Source organism: Chanodichthys erythropterus, chromosome 7 (genome assembly GCF_024489055.1).
Source record: "Chanodichthys erythropterus isolate Z2021 chromosome 7, ASM2448905v1, whole genome shotgun sequence".
Classification (NCBI taxonomy): Eukaryota; Metazoa; Chordata; class Actinopteri; order Cypriniformes; family Xenocyprididae; genus Chanodichthys; species Chanodichthys erythropterus.
This window is the reverse complement of record NC_090227.1, coordinates 25554678-25576456: the sequence shown is the minus strand read 5'-3', so window position 1 is coordinate 25576456 and position 21779 is coordinate 25554678. Positions and strand designations below refer to the sequence as shown.

General features: G+C 35.9%; 1 protein-coding gene across 12 annotated transcripts in view; it reads right to left on the bottom strand.

The window, feature by feature from the left end:
• The window catches only part of c2cd5 (C2 calcium dependent domain containing 5), a 58582-nt gene that overhangs the window by 33011 nt on the left and 3792 nt on the right, over nucleotides 1-21779 (bottom strand). For 9 of the 12 annotated variants that reach the window (XM_067389947.1, XM_067389950.1, XM_067389948.1 and 6 more), the window contains exons 7-10: nucleotides 19921-20125; nucleotides 9625-9779; nucleotides 4651-4739; nucleotides 3557-3665 (exon numbers count right to left, since the gene is read on the bottom strand). In XM_067389947.1, the coding sequence (XP_067246048.1) occupies nucleotides 3557-3665; nucleotides 4651-4739; nucleotides 9625-9779; nucleotides 19921-20125 (558 nt within the window). Of the gene's footprint in view, nucleotides 1-3556; nucleotides 3666-4650; nucleotides 4740-6320; nucleotides 6522-9624; nucleotides 9780-10440; nucleotides 10615-19920; nucleotides 20126-21779 lie in introns of those variants that run through there. The other 3 variants (XM_067389957.1, XM_067389956.1, XM_067389955.1) reach the window with 3 other exon arrangements.

Here is a 21779-nt window from a genome sequence, read left to right as displayed (position 1 = left end):
TGAGTAAGAAGTGATTCGGGTCCGGTACAGATTTTAGGACCCAGAGAAGACCTCTAGCACAGGGTTCTTTTTCACGGCTTATAGCGCTTAAACTGTTAAATACAAACAAAAATTATGTCAAAATGCCTGTTTTGGCGAGTATCCTTGTAAACAAAGTCGGTTATGTCTTAAGTGAACATACAAAGTTGTGAAAGAAAACGTGCATAATGCCTTGGATCCATGCATTTGAGTGACAGCAAGTTAATAAACCTGCTGCTTTCAGTGTCATTAATGTTAATCAAACAACAAAAATCACTCCCTGCTCTTGACTGAATAATGTTTTTAATGTTTATTTTAAGGATTAATCTGTATTTAATTTTTACAGTGAAGACTATCCTATGTTATTTTACATTTGACTATTCAATTTCTGTAGTATTTCTGTACCTGAATACTACTGTTAGACCTACCTAAAAAAAACTTTGATTTGTATCTTTATTCTATTCTATTGTATTTGTGCTACTGCATATAATTTATTTGATCTTATATCACTAACTGTTAACTTACTGTCTGTAAAAATCAATTTTGAAATCAAGCTTACTTGTGCTGTGTGTAAGCTACTGCGTGAAAAAATTACCCTATTGTAAAAACACAAATACATAGAATGAGCAAACATTTAGAATTTAGGTGAAATAATTGTAATTAAAAAAACATTTTTTTTAAAAATCCCTCCTTCCCCATAAGAGTCACCTAAGGTGGGAATTGCCCACATTTTCCAAAACGAAATTCAGGCCCTGCTGGAGAGGACAAACGTTAAGGCCAAGGAATGGGGCACATGCATGGGGTGATGCAGAACATATACCGTACAAGGAACTGGGAACTGAAATTGTAAATACAACGAAATCTCGCACATAACATGCGCAGTTCCAAACTGTCACACGAACACACCTGCTGACTGGTCTGAGTTTTTACTAGGGCTGGGTACTGACACAAATTTCACAATTCAATTTCACAAGCTTGTGATTAAATTCTGATCTCGGTTCGATTTCATTTTATTTTATATCAATTCAATTGTATATATATTATATCAGATACGGTATATGTAAATTTTTCTCAAGGAAAAACTCTGATTAATGCTGTAAACTATACAGGGAATCCCGTCAGTTGGTACAATAATATTAAAGGTGCTCTAAGTGATGTCACGCGTTTTTAGGCCAAAACACTTTTTGTCACATACAGCAAACATCTCCTCACTATCCGCTAGCTGCCTGTCCCCTGAACACACTGTAAAAAAACACGGTCTCTGTAGTCGCCACAAGCTCCGAAAACGGCAATAAAAACAAACTGGTGCAGCCTGGACCACGAAACATAATAAACACGCTTCAGCCGATAACCGACAAGAATGATTTTAAATGCGCGTTCATGACTGTTTCAGGAAGCACGGAGGGGAGGGGGAGGAGGAGGGAGGATCTAGCTAGCCTCTGTTTTGTTTGACAACACTTCGAACGTGAACAGGAAGTTACATCCACCCAGGATCACTTAGAGAACTTTTAAGGTTAAAATTAATAATTACTGTTAATATTTTTGAAAAATAAACATTTAAATGATGGCTGTTGTAACGTTTCATAACAGATTTATTTGAAGAAGAAAAATGTAAGAATAGATTAAATAAAAATATAATGAATACGTAATAGTGTATAAGTGTATATATTTTAGCAGTATATATGCAGTAAATTGCCAGATCTATGGAAACCCTACTTAGAGGTTGTTCCATATTATTAAGTCACAGTTCTCATGCAATATGGGGAGGAAGAAAGATCTTTCTGAAGATGAAAAGCATGAAATGGTGCAATGTTGTGCAAAAGGCATGAAAACAACTAATATTGTGTGAAACTGAATGGAGATTATCGAATTATCATAAGATTTGTGAGTGATTTAGAGCCCAGCAGAACTTGGTCAGATAAAGGCTTATTAATGAAAGTTCCTATCAAAAAAATGAATTGTATTAAAAGGGCAGCTATAAAAAGCCAGTGTTGAGCAGCAAACAGGTATTTGAAGCTGCTGGTGTCTCTGGAGTCTCGAGAACCTCACCATGCAGGCTGGCAGTTGTGCGTAAAGATGCATTTCAGCCACTCCAAACCAAACATCACAAAGAGAAACATTTACAGTAGGTTTAGAAATACATGAAGACTCATTTTTAAATAGTTTTATTCACTGACCAATGCCGTACTACAATGGATGGTCTAAACGGATGGATTTCTGTATGGTTGGTGAATGGCCACCACGTTCCAACAAGACTGCGACGTCAGCAAGGAGCTGGTGGGTGATGATTTGGGCTAGAATACTGGGAAGTGAGATGGAGGGTATTAAAATGACTTTTGCAAGATATGTGGCGTTCATAACTGGCCATTTTCAGCTATGGTATAAAAAGGAGCAATGCACTACTGTACAATGCACTATCCCATGCTGCAAAAAAACACCACAGCAATAAAACTGTTTGAAAATATATTTCTACACCCACTGTAAATGTTTCTCTTTGTTGGTTTGTGGTGTCTAAAATGCATCTTTACGCAAAACTGCCAGCCTGCATGGAGAGGTTCTCAAGACTCCAGAGACACCAGCAGCTTCAAATACCTGTTTGCTGCTCAACACTGGCTTTTTTATAGCTGCCCTTTTAATACAATTAATTTTTTTGATAGGAACTTTCCTCAATAAGCCTTTATCTGACCGAGTTCTGCTGTGCTCTAAATCATGCTTTTCATCTTCAGAAAAATCTTTCTTCCTCTCCATACTGCATGAGAACTGTGACTTGCTTAATAATGTGGAACAACCTCTAAGTAGGGTTTCCATAGATGTGGCAAGTCATGTTGTCTGAGATTGATACCAGTTATCTAAAAAGACATGGATAAATAAACAAACAAACATTTTCTTAGAAAAACTAAAATCTGAATGTTAATTGTACTGAAATCTTACTGATATGTCACTTGCATAATAATTTGGAACGCAGTGTCTATATTTTAGCTCCTGTCCAGAGTTATTTATTCTAGCTGACTAACAAACTATGGATATTGAATGGCTTTCCTGAGGTAAATGCAACTTTACAAAACTGTTTTACTGTTTGTTGTTTTATACAACTTTGTAAAGAGGTAGAGGCAATCGGTTCACTCGCGCTCTGCACAGCCACTTCGCTTGAACTACGGCAATCTGTCGCGTCACCAAACCGATATTTATTGTTTGAATTTCATAATTAAATTGACGAATTGAAAGCAGTGACTTTTTTATATCAAAAATAACAAAACAAAAAGCGATTTACTTGATGGAAGTTGCACTGCAAATAATGTTTAGTAAAGATTTGTTCATGCATCAACTGAAAACAGCATAGACTAAAAGGATCGATTCTTGGGGATTGAAGCATCAATATTGGTCAACCGATTAAAATCGAGAAATCGATATTCTCAACCCAGCCCTAGTCCTTACTACAGTTAAGTTTTGTTATTTGAAATTATGTTAATATATCATATATGTAGTGTGTTGCAGGTATTTGTTTATGTTTGTGCTTGTGTAATACGAGCCATCTTACCTGGGTTGTGGATTCGATCCAGAAGCTTTACTGAGCGTGCACTGACCACACCCCCCAAGTGAAGGAGAAATCCAGGAGGGAAGGAGGTCAACGTGAAGAAAGGGTATTCCTGAAACACACAGAATGGTGATGGAGGGGTCATACAGAACAGACAAAGGTGACCCACTGGCATTCTAGCAAATGTCATGAAGACAGGTGAACTTCTGTACTGAAATCTTCACACATAACTGAAGATTTTATGGTGCAGAAATGGAAACCTGTTGGGTCATGTGATTACATTGTCAATATTTAGCAATTGCAGCAACATTCATGCAGAGACACTTTAGGCTCTTTTACTGGGTAACAACTCTGCATGATGCAATACATCAGGACTTTCAGTAGATGTAAGTGGTTTAAAAAGTGGTCCTTCGGTTTACATGCTCATAAATGCATATGGAGGCCCTTATATTTACTTAACTTACCACTCAAATATTAAACAATATTAAATAATATTCAAGTAGTCCTGATTAAAAGCCTGAACAAAATTGTTACCAGCACCTGTTTCTTTCTCATCCATATGAGTGTGAAGACACAGGCTATAAGAACTCTGGCTATTCACTTAATCATAATTTCATTATTTCACAAGACATTTCACCCCAGGACAAAATCAGACAAAGATCACAGCAAAACTGTGACATACAGATAAACATGAGAGCTTCATAGCACCTGTCAAAGGTTCTAGAACATTCTCCATGTAAATGGGTGCATAACCACATGATGCCCAAACCAATAGTCACAATACTGATGTGTCATTGGTTTGATAATGAAGTCAATAGGACAGTAGAAGAGATGCAGGTCTTCAAGTTTACAGTTCTCAAACAGGGAGGATTTTGGGAAACAAGATAAATAAAAGATTCTACAACCAGAAATATTCGGCATGCCCTTTCCAGACATACCCCTGTCCTAACAAATGCTTCAGAGGATGATGAAACCCCCTGAAGTCCAGTGAGAGAGAGATAGAGTGGAGAAACATAATTCTCATAATCACCAGTCTTTTGTGCATAAACTTGATAGTGAATATATAAACACATGTGAATATATTGTCTTTGTCTTACTCTCTGCTCCAGTGCTGATTGGGTCTGTTGCCTAAGAAGAGCTTTAAGAGGCCCCGCCTCCTTCCCTGCACTGCCGCCACTTCCCATTCCTGTTGGTGGTGAAGAGAGAGAAATTCAGGGGAAATGAAAGTTGACAAACGATACTTTACTTCTAAATAACCAAATAAACAATGTTAAAATAGCCCATGCACTCACATACATTCACCTCTTCTGTGTGCCTATGCCTGTGTTTACATGCAGAAGAATAGTCTTATATTAATTAAAATTGCATGGCATATTATATATATATATATATATATATATATATATATATATATATATATTATATATATATATATATATATATATATATATATATATATATATTGGTTTCTAGTAATTCTAGTAATATTATTCTTGTTATATTATTAATATTCTATAATTCTTGTCATGTAAACATTTAGTTATTTTTTTGCTTTTGTGAATTGTTGTCAACGTAGGTAAAGAACATACATACAGGAATATTCTAATAGCTGTGAAGCATATAAAGGCTGCACCAGAATACCTAAATAAATCATGCAAAAATGATTAATATACACTATCATACAAAAGTTTGGGGTCTAAGATTTTTGAAAGAAGTCTATTATGCTCACCAAGGCTTCATTAATTGGATCAAATACAGTAAAACAGTAATATGATAAAACTACTGTTTTCTATTGTAATTTATTTTAAAATTGTTATTTACTTCTGTGATGCAAAGCTGAATTTTCAGTATCTTTACTCCAGTCTTCAGTGTCATGTGATCCTTCAGAAATTCTAAACATTTCTTATAATTATCAAAGTTGGAAAGAGTTGGCTACTTAATAGTTTGTAACATTATAAATGTCTTTACTGTCACTTTAGAACAATTTAATGCATCCTTGCTCCATAAAAGTATTAATTTCCTTCCAAAAAAAATAAATAAATAAATCTTACTGACCCCAAACTTTTGAATGGTGGTATCAGTCATTAGGTGCCCATAGCCTTCATATCCAGTAAGTGACTTTCTACACTCTATTAGGTAGAGAAGCTGTCTAATATAAAGACAATGTTCACTTCTATTTTGAAAACACAAGGCAAACTTTGTATTCTAAAAATGTAATAATTATATATTTGTTGGATATACACTTAAAGTAATACAAATATGACACCACACAAAACATCTAGAGACTCAATTAAGAAGTAACATTCATCACAATAACATTCAACTTCATCTGGTCATCATATTTGAACAGAATAAAACAATTAACAATTAAAAGACACATAAGCTCAGAGCCCAGGCACTAGGAAATGAGATTTTATGGAACCAGCCAATAAGAGATGACTGAGGGACGCTGGTTTGCTTTTCTTGTTTGCACTTTCATTGGTGGAGAAATCTAACTTGCAGTCAGGCTGAAAAAACATGCAAGTGGGGTTTTGTTAAACCAGAGTGCTCAAAATACATTAAACCACACTGCTCTATCATAAGCAGAGTGCATTTGTCGAAATATGTATGTGGGCAAATGAGGAAAAAAACATTTGTTAGTACGATTTATGCAAAGACGGGCATGATATTCTTCCAGAGGGCAGCACAGGGGTTGGTGTGGTCACACTGGATGCAATCACTGCACCAAGGGTCAAAGGTCATTGGGACAGCAGTGGGTGTGTCCTACCAGAGGCCGCCAGCAGCAGTTCCTCACTGAAAGACACGCTCTTTCGAAGCATGGCTGTGTCTGATTGGCTGACATGGAGAGGGGGAGGAGTTGTACTCCTGGGGGCCATCCTTGGCCGAAAGTGACGGGGCAGATGGGCAGAGGGGAGGGGAGATGATTCAGACTCAAGGGCAGGAGAACTGGGACACAGAAATATCCTCGCTGACAGAGAAAGAATTAGAGAGAAGGACAGTTTGGGGAGGAAAGGTATGAAGACATTCACATGAGAAAAAAGTAAGAGGGGTGGGTGACTGAAATGTAAACAGAAAGAGGAACCCAGAAAGACAGGGATGCAAACTGATGAGAGGTAATAAAAAGGTCAGAAAGTCACAAGTTTCCAGCAAGTTATTTTTTTAAGGTATGCACTGTATAAAGTTCATCCAAAAAACTTGAAACTTCTGTCAGAACTTTGACTTGACTTCGACTTAACTCTGTGAATTATCATAATTCAGTTTGCTCTTCATACAAAGCTGTCTTATCACTTGAAGAGACTCTGATTAGTCATATGGACTACAAAAATTATTCTTTTATGTTTTTTTTTTTTTTTTAGCTTGACAGACATGGTCACTATAAACTAATGTTGTATGGAAACAGAACGACATGAGTGAGAGAAAATAACATTTTCATATTTAGGTGAATAATACCTCTAAAGTGGGATTTTCAAACCTTTTCAAACCATTTTATTTAAAAATGTAGAAAACAATTCTACAGCTTAGGTAAATTTGCTTCAAAAAGAATTTGCATTTCACTTGAAAACACTAAAAGACTAAGACACAACAACGTTCATAAATTACAATGTTTTTTAATGTAAAAGATATGAATGATGAACAACAGAGGAGAGAGAAAAGGAGGAAGATAAAATAATTTTAAAAAATGAAGAGTATCGATTTTATAAATGATACTGTGGCCTTTTGTTTCTTGTGCACATTAATACGTTATTGTTTGCTTAGGCTGGCCACATATTACAACCCTATTTTTAGCTCAATTTGCACCCCCGATTGTGGATTCAAGGCTTGTCGCAAACTATTTTTTTCTCTATTGTGTGGTGTCATTATGATTAACTGATAAATTAAGATATTTACTAATAAGTAAATATCAAACATGACTCTTAATCGGGCTGCCTCTGACATGATAACCTGCGAGAGCCAATGAGAGTGAGCAAGCATAACGGATGTTGCATGCTTCTTTAGCTGAAACTTGGCAGCCACAAACATGCCACGAAAGGGGAGTATTGAGAAAGAAGATCACTCATATTCTTTTTTTCTACTTTGTTTTTCACTGTAAAGCAGAATGCGTGGCAGGGCGGCCTGATGACAATGTTGATTGTCCTCCATTTGTTTTTCTTAAGTCACATTTGATCTAGTGAGTCTCCATGAGATCTCATCTCACTGTGAAATTGCTCCTACAATCAACAGGTGTGTGGTCTCGCAGTCCAGTCGAATTATCCAGTGTGTGCATTTTAATGCTAAAAATCGGTTGAACCTTTCATTATGTTTGTGGTCTCCCACAGTTTTAAAATCAGCTTTATTAGTGCAAAATTAGTGCTGAAACAATTTTAAATCATCATGTTTTGTAATTTAGGGTGTCTGCAAGGAAAAGCCGCACCTTATCTTTTGCTTTTCAATGAGTGTCTTAAGTTGTGAAACCTTCAGAAAAACACTCAGCACATTTACGCAGACTATCTGTGCTAGCAATGTTGTAGTCGAGCACACGATGACCCAATCAAAAGCAAAAACTAGCATTTTCATACAAGTACAGTTAAATATCAACCTTATATCTACTTTACAAAATACCTCTTGAGGCTTCATGTTAAAGGGACAGTTCATCCAGAAGTTATTGTCAACTGACTTACTATCTTCTGCAGAACACAAAAGATATTATAAAGAATATTGGGAACCAAACAGCAGCGCTCATAATGATAACAATGAATATAGAATAAACTCTGTATAGAATAAAATCTGTATAGAAAATTGACATAAACATATGAGAATACATCAATATTTCTCCAAATGTGCATGCTTTTAAACTAAAAACCTATAGTCAGACTCTTTGCATCACAGAAATACATTATATTTTAAAGAATATAATAGAATACCATTATTTTAAATTAAGCTAGGACATGATTACAAAGGTTTTTTTCAAAGTCTACCTGACTGAAAGGCCTCATTATTATACAGCACCATTAGAGGTTCTTTATGCGATTCTTTTGTCTTCTCAGGTGTAAATGATCCATTATTCATGATGATTCACTATACTGTCATACTGTGTTTCTTGACAAAAAGTGTCTTACAAAAACTAAATAAATAAAAAGTTTTATATGAACAAGTAGGCATTATAATTTTTACATAATTTTGAAGCAAAAACTCTAGCCTACAACCTCCAAAACCCAGGAAGACTTGTAAACACTGATTTAATATATATATTTTGGCCTTATTTCAGTGGCTTAATTTTTTTGTTTTTTCAATAACCATGCATAAACGTTATTCCTTCAAAAACGCAAACATGTGCATACTTGTTCCTCACATAGTATGGTAGCCTAGTTTGTGCTGAATACAGTATAATGACACTTTTTCCATTAATATGTTTATGAACAACTGAAAAAAAGCACAAATGTCAGGGCATGTCAAAACTTCTCCAGGCCCCAAATCAGCCTCAGACTCCAGAGGGTTAAACCCCATTGACTTCCACAGAATGGACAAAAAAAACTTTTCTCAAAATATATTTTTCAGTGTTACACAAGAGGAATGAAAGTCATATATGGTTTGGAACAACATAAGGGTGAGTAAATAATGACAGAACATTCATTTTTGGGTGACCTATCCATTTAAAAAATTAACTTTACTGTAAAAATATAAGCTGCTTGGTTCAGCATGAAACAAATAATAAGTGACCTATTTTGTATAACAAACTGAGGATTTAGCATAAAGGTGAGTAGTTTGCATCCCTGGAAAGATAATAAAAGAATAAAGTAGACAAAATTATAATTTCATAAAATTCCAAACGCACAAAATCCGAGATCACAGCCTTGAATCAAATAAAAATAAACATATCACACATGCAGATAAAGTAATAATGGAGGGAAAAAACATAAATTAAATAAACACAAAACTAGAACAAAATATACAAAGACACTGTGCCCTACACCCTCTGCCTCTAGGCTTTGATACTGGGGTCAGTGCATTGATATTGATTAAAATGAAGGCTCGTGGAGAGAGAGAGAGTGTCTGGCAGAGTGCCTGAGGTCAGGTGGGGACGGGTATCTTACCGGTTTTGGGGGTTAGGCTGAGCTCGGTGTCAGAGGAGGAAGACTGGCGACTGTAGGACTTGGAGGGGGAGAAGGAGGAGAAGGTTTGTGCTCTCAGAGGGGTGGGGGGTCCCGAGGACAACGGGACGCCTGGGGCCTCCTCCCCAAAACCTGGCCTGTCAGAGCAAGGAGTAACACACACCATCAACACACACGGACTCACAGGGTCATACATGAGGACTGTGCCCGTGTGCGTGTGTTTGAGCGTGTGCATGTGTGCGTGTTTGTGTGAAGAAGGACTAGAGGTAGAGAAAGAAAGGAGGAAAAGTGTTGACTGCTTGCTGCTGAAAGGGTAGAGCACGTGAGGATGTCAGGAAGAGAGAGGAAAGCACGTGATGTTGTGGGCATGGATAGCAAAAATAAATGGAGAAAAATCCAACACTGTGAAAACTGAAAAAGAGGCAGAATGCAAATGAGATGAACAAGAAGCGTGTTTCAGCCAACCAAAGCACAACGCTTTGATAACAAGGGTCGACTACTGCCTTTACAAGGCCAAAATGTAAAATTCAACAACCCTGCCTGAGAATAAAGGTACACACGCACAACTTAAAAACACAAAAGCTAAACCCACACCTCTGATTGGATATACTCCGTAAGTGACAGCTGAATGCAGCTCACTGATTGGTCAGAGGCGTTTTAAAGCTGTAAACGAGGTTGCTTTGGCAGCTGAAGGGAGGGGGTCTGGTGATGTCGTAGCTGTCTGCCAATGAAGAACAAGGGGTGGTGAGAGGTCCGTGGTGGGTCGTGACGGGGTCATGGGGGTCGTGGGGTACCTGCCTACACTGCCTGGCTCTGGGGGCTTCTGAGCTCCTGTGTCTGGGTTTCATACCGGCGAACAGCAGTGTCGGCACAGAAACGGAGAAGCCCTGAGAAAGACGACTGCTCGCACTGTGAACTGGACTGCTGTGTGTGGAACGACATCCGAGAGTGGAAGGAGCAGCCTGCGGAGAGCTACACACACATTCACGCATATTTCATACATTAAACACACACACGCACCACTGTGTACTGTACAATCACAGAGAACGTGGAACGTGGACATAACATCGACATAACACAAACATGCGTGTGCGCACATAGGGGTGGGAGAAAAAAAAAACTATTCTCTGGATATTTCAGTGTTTTCCCTTAAATAAAAAATAAAAATGCTCTACCAAGGCATAATTTATGCCAATTAAAATGCAGTATAAATTCAATACACAAAACTCAATTATGGACAGACGTTTGCTTTCAAATGCTCATATGCGCTTTCTTTGTGTTAATTCTGAAGGGCGCAAAATTAGAGGATTAGTTCACTTCAGAATTAAAATTTCCTGATAATTTACTCACCCCCATGTCATCCAAGATGTCTTTCTTTTTCAGTCAAAAGTTTGAGGAAAGTTTTTTGAGGAAAACACAGGATTTTTCTCCATATAGTGGACTACAATGGGTTGAAGGTCCAAATTGCAGTTTCACTGCAGCTTCAAAGGGCTCTACATGATCCCAGTCGAGGAATTAGGGTCTTATCTATCGAAACGATCGATAATTAAAAAATATATATATATATATGTATATATATTTTTTAACCACAAATGCTCGTCTTGCACCTGCAAGAAAGACATAAACATCTTGGATGACATTGGGGTGAGTAAATTATTATGGAAGTAAAATAATGCCAAATGTTTTTGAAATAAAAAGCTTGTTGAATTGCACTATTTGAAAAAAATATGCATTACATTAGCTGTACTTGCATTTAGATGCACTGTATTTTTAAGGCTTGCATTTTTATGGGCTGAAATTCAACATGGTCGTATATTTAGGCTGTGAATATTTCAATTAAAAATATTTCACACACATTTTCATTATTAAAAATTCAATAATTCATATTCACCTTTTAGATTTCACTTCCAAAATATTCATTCTGTTTAAAAATACAACCTATAAAATTCAACTAGCAATTTTCAGTCCATTTTATTTCGCTTTACAAATTCGCTTCCACAAATTCAGTGGTTCAAATTCGGCAGAAAATTCAACATTTCACATCCGGGAACTGCAGGAAGAGCAGTAGAGTGCCGATGCATCATCTCTATCTGCTGTTGGTCTTCTTCACCAGCAGGTGCCGCTAGCGGCTGTTTAAGAGAGATCACGGCTAGTAAGTCATCATTCATTCATAAAAACAGATTTACAGAAATGGAGCAAGCGGTAAGTGAATGTGTGATGATTATCAGGGCCAGTATAAATGCAGAAAAGCTGATAAAGACACAAAAGCTGCATTTATGTTTAATTCAGTGTATTTACGCTTACTTTCCCAGTGTAGCTACAGCTTTCTCTCCAGTGAACAAGATAACGTTATTGCCCGATGCTGGTGTATAGATCAAACGTTAAATCTGAGATAGACATATATTTTTCTCTGTTGTTTAGTTTCCTTAACTTTATATCGCAGCGCTGTGTTGTAATTCTAGGGCTTCCCTCATCCGTCATTGCTGCCATCAGGACATATAAACTCTTAACACAGCTTAATGGACTCGTACAGTGATATAAAAGACCAAACTCGCACCTCATTTGTGATGTAGGTTAGACTATATAGGCTCCAAGAAAGCAGATACTGGCATTAAGTTGATTTGACGCTGAACGTTTGATTATGATATTCGCAAATTTAGGGACTGTCTCTAAAGTTACAACATTATGTATTCACGTTTCTACCTTCAATAGCATTTAAAGAGAATGACTTAGTCACAAAACCAACTGTAAATTGTTCATCTAGGTGTCAGGTATAATGCAAACCTTTTAGATTTTTGATGTTTATTAAAATAAAAGGTAACACTTTATATTAAATAGTTGATATGAACGAACAATGAACTGCACTTCTACAGCACTTACTAATCTTTGTTAATGTTAATTCCAGCATTTACTAATACATTATTAAAATCAAGAGTTGTATTTGTCAACTTTAGTTAATGCACAGTGAAGTAACATGAACAATGAACTGCTGTATTTTTATTAACGTTAACAAAGATTAACAAATACAACAACAAATGTGTTGCTCATGGATAGTTCACATTAGTTAATACATTATGAACCTTACTGTAAAGTGTTTCCAAATAAACTGTCAAGTAATATGTAAAGATTGCTATGTATTTCACTACTGTATTGGATCATACAAAAAAATGCCATAACTTAAAGCTCAATAGCATTTGATGAGAATGATTTACAATCACCAAAACTACCTGTGAAGTGTTCATCTATAGGTGCCAGGTCGAAGAGTGATGCACCCTTCTCTCTCTCTCTCTCTCTCTCTCTCACACACACACACACACACACACACACACATATTCAAACACACTCAACTCAAAGTACATGCACATATACTTTTTCTTTTTTTTACACATTCATCACACAATTAGTTCTACTTAGTTAATTTTATTTCTAAATTTAATTTAAAATTTGTATAAGCAGGATAATCTATGATCAGGTAAAATAAAAAATGAACAAAGTAAAAAAAAAATTGTGTGATGAACGTGTAAAAAAAAAAAAAAAAGAAATAGTATATATGCATGTACTTTGAGTGGGGTGTGTTTGAATATGTATATGTGCATGTGTGTCTACAAGAGTTTGGTAGAAGGTAGAAACGTGAATACAGAATGTCGTAACTTTAGAGACGGTCCCTAAATTTGCGAGTATCATAATCAAACGTTCAGCGTCAAATCAACTTTATGCCAGTATCTGCTTTCTTGGAGCCTATATAGTCTAACCTACATCACAAATGAGGTGCGAGTTTGGTCTTTTATATCACTGTACGAGTCCATTAAGCTGTGTTAAGAGTTTATATGTCCTGATGGCAGCTATGACGGATGAGGGAAGCCCTAGTATTACAACACAGCGCTGCGATATAAAGTTAAGGAAACTAAACAACAGAGAGAAATATATGTCTATCTCAGATTTAACGTTTGATCTATACACCAGCATCGGGCAATAACGTTATCTTGTTCACTGTAGAGAAAGCTGTAGCTACACAGGGAAAGTAAGCGTAAAGACACTGAATTAAACATAAATGCAGCTTTTGTGTCTTTATCAGCTTTTCTGCATTTATACTGGCCCTGATAATCATCACACATTCACTTACCGCTTGCTCTAATTCTGTAAATCCGTTTTTATGAATGAATGACTTACTAGCGTTGCTTTGGTCTTCCTAAACAGCCGCTAGCGGCACCTGCTGGTGAAGAAGACTAACAGCAGATAGAGATGATGCATCGGCACTCTACTGCTCTTCCTGCAGTTCCCGGATGTGAAATGTTGAATTTTCTGCCGAATTTGAGCCACTGAATTTGTGGAAGCGAATTTGTAAAGTGAAATAAAATGGACTGAAAATTGCTAGTCGAATTTTATAGGTTGTATTTTTAAACAGAATAAATATCTTGGAAGTGAAATTTGAAATGTGAATATGAATTATTTAATTTTTAATAATGAAAATGTGTGTGAAATATTTTTAATTGAAATATTCACAGCTTAAATATACGACTGTGTTGAATTTCATCCCATAAAAATGCAAGCCTTAAAAATACAGTGCATCTAAATGCAAGTACAGCTAATGTAATGCATTTTTTTTTTTTCCAGTTAGAGCAATTCAACAAGCTTTTTATTTCAAAAACATTTGGCATTAATTTACTTCCATAATTATCAGGAAATTTTTATTCGGAAGTCAGCTATTCCTTTAATGTAAACATTTGACAGGTTAAAATAGATCTGTGTATTAGTGTGGATGTATGGAAGTAAGATAATGCCAAATGTTTTTGAAATAAAAAGCTTGTTGAATTGCACTATTTGAAAAAAAATATGCATTACATTAGCTGTGCTTGCATTTAGATGCACTGTATTTTTAAGGCTTGCATGTTTATGGGATGAAATTCAACACAATCGTATATTTAAGCTGTGAATATTTCAATTAAAAATATTTCACACACATTTTCATTATTAAAAATTCAATAATTCATATTCACCTTTCAAATTTCACTTCCAAAATATTCATTCTGTTTAAAAATACAACCTATAAAATTCGACTAGCAATTTTCAGTCCATTTTATTTCGCTTTACAAATTCGCTCCCACAAATTCAGTGGTTCAAATTCGGCAGAAAATTCAACATTTCACATCCGGGAACTGCAGGAAGAGCAGTAGAGTGCCGATGCATCATCTCTATCTGCTGTTGGTCTTCTTCACCAGCAGGTGCCGCTAGCGGCTGTTTACAAAGACGAGCAACGGCTAGTAAGTCATCATTCATTCATAAAAACGGATTTACAGAATTAGAGCAAGCATAAGTGAATATGTGATGATTATCAGGGCCAGTATAAATGCAGAAAAGCTGATAAAGACACAAAAACTGCATTTATGTTTAATTCAGTGTATTTACGCTTACTTTCCCTGTGTAGCTACAGCTTTCTGTACAGTGAACAAGATAACGTTATTGCCCGATGCTGGTGTACAGATCAAACGTTAAATCTGAGATAGACATATATTTCTCTCTGTTGTTTAGTTTCCTTAACTTTATATCGCGGCGCTGTGTTGTAATACTAGGGCTTCCCTCATCCGTCATAGGATTGCCCTGCCATCAGGACATATAAAACTCTTAACACAGCTTAATGGACTCGTACAGTGATATAAAAGACCAAACTCGCACCTCATTTGTGATGTAGGTTAGACTATATAGGCTCCAAGAAAGCAGATACTGGCATAAAGTTGATTTGACGCTGAACGTTTGATTATGATATTCGCAAATTTAGGGACCGTCTCTAAAGTTACGACATTCTGTATTCACGTTTCTACCTTCAATTGCATTTAAAGAGAATGACTTAGTCACAAAACCAACTGTAAATTGTTCATCTAGCTGTCAGGTATAATGCAAACCTTTTAGATTTTTGATGTTTATTATAATAAAAGGTAACACTTTATATTAAATAGTTGATATGAACGAACAATGAACTGCACTTCTACAGCACTTACTAATCTTTGTTAATGTTAATTCCAGCATTTACTAATACATTATTAAAATCAAGAGTTGTATTTGTCAACTTTAGTTAATGCACAGTGAAGTAACATGAACAATGAACTGCTGTATTTTTATTAACGTTAACAAAGATTAACAAATACAACAACAAATGTGTTGCTCATGGATAGTTCACATTAGTTAATACATTATGAACCTTACTGTAAAGTGGTTCCAAATAAAGTGTCAAGTAATATGTAAAGATTGCTATGTATTTCACTACTGTATTGGATTATACAAAAAATTGCCATAACTTAAAGCTCAATAGCATATGATGAGAATGATTTAGTCACCAAAACTACCTGTGAAGTGTTCATCTATAGGTGCCAGGTCAAAGAGTGATGCACCCTTCTCTCGCTCTCTCTCTCTCTCTCTCTCTCTCTCTCTCTCACACACACACACACACACACACACACACACATATTCAAACACACTCAACTCAAAGTACATGCACATATACTTTTTCTTTTTTTTACACATTCATCACACAATTAGTTCTACTTAGTTAATTTTATTTCTAAATTTTATTTAAAATTTGTATAAGCAGGATAATCTATGATCAGGTAAAATAAAAAATGAACAAAGTAAAAAAAAAATAGTGTGATGAACGTGTAAAAAAAAAAATAAATAAATAAATAAATAGTATAAATATATGCATGTACTTTGAGTGAGGTGTGTTTGAATATGTATATGTGCATGTGTGTCTACAAGAGTTTGGTAGAAGGTAGAAACGTGAATACAGAATGTCGTAACTTTAGAGACGGTCCCTAAATTTGCGAATATCATAATCAAACGTTCAGCGTCAAATCAACTTTATGCCAGTATCTGCTTTCTTGGAGCCTATATAGTCTAACCTACATCACAAATGAGGTGCGAGTTTGGTCTTTTTTATCACTGTACGAGTCCATTAAGCTGTGTTAAGAGTTTTTGTCCTGATGGCAGGGGAATCCTATGACGGATGAGGGAAGCCCTAGTATTACAGCACAGTGCCTCGATATAAAGTTAAGGAAACTAAACAACAGAGAGAAATATATGTCTATCTCAGATTTAACGTTTGATCTGTACACCAGCATCGGGCAATAACGTTATCTTGTTCACTGGAGAGAAAGCTGTAGCTACACTGGGAAAGTAAGCGTAAATACACTGAATTAAACATAAATGCAGCTTTTGTGTCTTTATCAGCTTTTCTGCATTTATACTGGCCCTGATAATCATCACATATTCACTTATGCTTGCTCTAATTCTGTAAATCCGTTTTTATGAATGAATGATGATTTACTAGCGTTGCTTTGGTCTTCCTAAACAGCCGCTAGCGGCACCTGCTGGTGAAGCAGACTAACAGCAGATAGAGATGATGCATCGGCACTCTACTGCTCTTCCTGCAGTTCCCGGATGTGAAATGTTGAATTTTCTGCCGAATTTGAACCACTGAATTTGTGGAAGCGAATTTGTAAAGCGAAATAAAATGGACTGAAAATTGCTAGTTGAATTTTATAGGTTGTATTTTTAAACAGAATAAATATCTTGGAAGTGAAATTTGAAATGTAAATATGAATTATTGAATTTTTAATAATGAAAATGTGTGTGAAATATTTTTAATTGAAATATTCACAGCTTAAATATACGACCATGTTGAATTTCATCCCATAAAAATGCAAGCCTTAAAAATACAGTGCATCTAAATGCAAGTACAGCTAATGTAGTGCATATTTGTTTTCAGTTAGAGCAATTCAACAAGCTTTTTATTTCAAAAACATTTGGCATTAATTTACTTCCATATGGATGCAGCCTATTAGACCTGCCGCTGTCTATGATGTCATCAGTACTAAATCAAAAGAAAAGAAAAGAAAAAAAATCCCTCAGTACCCTTGTCTGAAAAACTTTCACATACTCTCAGTTACTGAAAACACTTTTTGTTCATTGCTTGTATTGTTTCTTTGTTGCCTTTTATTATTTTATTTTTGCTTTTGACACTATATTTAGAATAGATATACATTTCGAAGCTATTTAGATGGTTAATAATTATTAACATACAATTAATTTCTAAATATTTTAAGTAGTACTTATAATTATATAAGTCATTTAGTGAAAATACACAAATTCATTTGATATTCAAAGTTGGTAAACTCAATAAATAAGAAAAAAAAAATCATTTTAGAAATGGATCATGATTACCCAAAATTGGAATTGGATCGGATTGTGATGTGCTTAAAAGATTCCCACCCCTACGCACACACCCAAAGCAGACCGCTTCAAAAACCAACAGGTAGAAAAGTCCATATTGGCTGTAATATGTTTTCTTAAAAACCTACTGAGCTGACTATCTAGACAGCACAAAAAAATGCTGTCTAGTTAGGCAGGTCACTGTAGTTCAAACATTCTTAGCTCCTTAGAGAGCAAGGGAAAAGACAACACAAACACAAAACACAACAGACTCAAGGCAGCACTCCGGATGCAAACCACGGCTAGTTCTGAAACGCACAACTGTACAGCATTTAACCTTTAAGCCATCTAACACAAACACATGCTAGTGCAGGAGAGATGCAGCATGCAGGAGAACGTCAGAAGAAAAAGACAGAGAGAGCAAGAGGAAGATAGAGGACATGCAGGGGAGAACAAGATTGTGGTGTGTTTGTGTGTTGAGAATGCATTTTTTGTAGAAATTATAAAACAGCAGCTCATGAAACAAACACACACACACCCTCATACTCATTTATAAATATATAAACAGAAAACAGTGGGCAATTGTGCAGCATTTTCTTTTTCATGTTGCATTAATACCTGTTTAATAAAACCAAAGGAACGTTAGAACATCTGAATAAATTATTTTAATAATAATAAATTGCTGTGGATAAAAATGTCTGCTAAATAAATAGATGCAAATGTTAATCACAATACACTAATGTTCAAAGGTTTGGGGTCAGTAAGATTTTTTTTTTAAGGAATTAAAGGCACAATATATAGTTTTTTTCCCACTAGAGGTCGCTTATTCAAAACAAAGGAGTAGATTGATAATGCCTTGATTTTGCAGAATCATGGGAAGTGTTGTCTTCACATCCAAAGCCGGTGGAAAAGAATCCGACAGGGCTTGGGCAGAAATCATATTAATGGATGAGCTAATGTATTAAAGATTAACTGTACTACAGTTACTGTAGTATGAAGCAGGGTGCAGCTAAAAGGCCGCTGGAGCGATTGCTAATGAGAGACGAGCACGACACGCGTCTCAAGAGCAGTGGAGCTTTTATTATGCCGCAGTCGCCGCTTCCGCTTCTTCCAGTCCAGCGTATGTGGGGTAAACGCCATGCTGATACATTTGTGTGTTGAAAGTTGTTATAATGCTATTCTGTGCGTTTGCTAGATGTCTACAATGAGACACTTGTTGCACACTGCAGTAAGCTAGATCAATTTTAGGCATGGTAAAACATGGTATTCGTGGTAAATAAGAAAATTGCTTATTTCTTTGGATTTAAACATTCTAGAAACATCTGGGACAATGTAAGTACACAAGTCAACAAAATATATAACACTTTGCTAGTGGTTTTCCAAAAATCTTACATATTGTGCCTTTAATAGTTTTATTCAGCAAGGATATATAATATTGATCAACAAAAATTCTTTTTCAAATAAATGCTGATCTTTTGAAGCACAACTGTTTAAGTTTTCTTGAGCAGCAAATCAGATATTCGAATGATTTCTCAAGGATCGTGCGACAGTGAAGTCATGATGCTGAAAATTCAGCTTTGCATTATAGGAAAATATTACATTTTAAATATGTATTAAAATAGAAAAAAGTCATTTTAAATTGTAATAATATTTCACAATATTAATGTTTTCATTGTATTTATGTTTTTATTTTTTGATCAAATAAATGCAGCGTTGGTGAGCATAACACACTTCTTTCAAGAATCTTAAAGACCCCAAAGTTTTGAATGGTAGTGTACAGTGAGTGAAAATTCACTGAAAACAAACAGCCTCTATTTTTATTAAAGTGTAAAATAATAACCCATGTACAACACTTTAATTTCTAATCCAAAATTCAATTCTTGATCCATTTTTAGTTTAAAAGAAATCCAATGTACTGCAGATGAACTGAGATAGTTGTAAGAAAAGCAAAACAATAACAATTTCCAAATCTCTTAAAAAAAAAAATGCAAGACTTAATGCTGACATGCACAGATGCAAAAACAGTGCATTTTATCCTTGAGGTGGTTTGTGTGTGAGAAAGAGAGAGACACTTACTCTTTCATGTCTTTTGAAGGAGAGGAGTTGCTGGGGAGTGTGGCTGTGGCAGGGAGTGTGCTGATTTTCTCAAGTGTGCAGGCTGTCCCGATGGCACGAACCACAAGGCCTGATTCCCCTTCCAGATCAAAACACTGTAGGTAACCAACCACCGCATTCCCTCCCATCTCCAGCACCTTCAGTCCAATCTTCCTCTGCAATTCACCTACAACAGAAACATATGCATTTACACACTCACCACATGAGCCAATGAGTTTGCGTTCTGATGTAAAACCAGGAAGCACTGAACATAAACAGTGTATGAAAATGACACAGAAGAGAAGATATTGTTAAATGAAGTCATTATTTTTGTTTTGTTTTTGCACACATAAAGTATTCTCGTCGCTTCATAACATTAAGGTTGAAACACTGCAGTGACATTGACTTTTTTAATGATGTCTTTATTACCTTTCTGGATCTTGAAAGTGTTTGTTAAATTGCTGTCTATGCACGAGTCATATACCTCACGGAATTCATCAAAAATATCTTAATTTGTGTTCTGATGATGAACAAAAGGTGGAACGACATGAGGGTGAGTACTTAATGACAGAATTTTCATTTTTGGGTGAATTTAAAAATAGTGTTAAAATATTGTCTCATTCTCGTGAATCCAATATTGTGTATCCTCTTGTCTCGTGAGCTAAGTGTATCATCAACAGCATTATAAATAAGGTTATAAATAATATAAATAAGGTCAGAATTATTGAACTCCATTTCTAATCCGCTCCATCTATTTGACCAGCACATGTTCATCGAAGTCTGTGAAGTTAAACTTTGACTTGCTTGCTGTCAGGATAATCCTTTACATGAAATGGAAATACTTTGTAACATTTACGACTGTAAGAAGTAAGCTCTGCATCTCAAATGCATTAAACAACACAGACATGTAACAGAAGAACAAGCCACATTGGTTTATGATTTAGTTTGAAGCACTTAATATAAAGCAAGTCTCATGTTTAAGACTTGGACTTGAATTGTGCACTCATCCAGCAGTGTCCTTCTTTATTTTTCAGATGTGTTCGCAAAGGATACTGTTCCATCCTGTGGGGGAAACTCGTTGCACACACAGAGAGGTTCCACACATGCAGTGGTTAAAACAACACTGTATTCATTCAGTGCACATGAGCACCATATTTTAGTATGAATGTGTATACCATTACACCCCTACCAGCAATATATGCAAACTAATGGAACAATTCATATCTCCTACATATATCTTTGTCTCTCTTGAACACAGTTTGTGTTGAAGGGGTGGATTCTGGAATCCACTGCCGCTTCAATATATATCTTTTAAGTTATAAATCAACATTTATATTTCTGTTAAATTATTTGAATGACTTCTTCAATGTATGTTAAAGGATCTATTTTCCTCTGTACCTCTCACTGAGAGAAAAGAACATGTTATCAGTATGTTTTGGTAAAGTTTCCTGCTCAGAGCAGAGCTCAGATCAACTTCAGCCTTGAAGAAGCTGTGAATCATGTGTATCTGTGTATGTGCGCTAAGTGTTTTGTGCAGGTCCCTTTGTACTGGACAACTGGCATTCTGCTTGAGACCAGCAGACGCCACATCTTGACCCCAAAAGGACATCCGGTACCTAAATCTAGGGTCCCCCTCGTCATCATCGTGACGAAGGGAGATATGCTTCTTACTATCTGTCCACGTGTGGAAAATTTCTAATCTTGTCTATTTTTCCTAGCCAATCAGAATCATCCAACCTGAAGTAATGACGTAGTTAGTGGACTCTGTTAGAGTATAATTGTTGTGGAAATGTGAATGTACGCGGAGCGGCCTACGAACTCCTTGGGAGACTTGAAGCTGG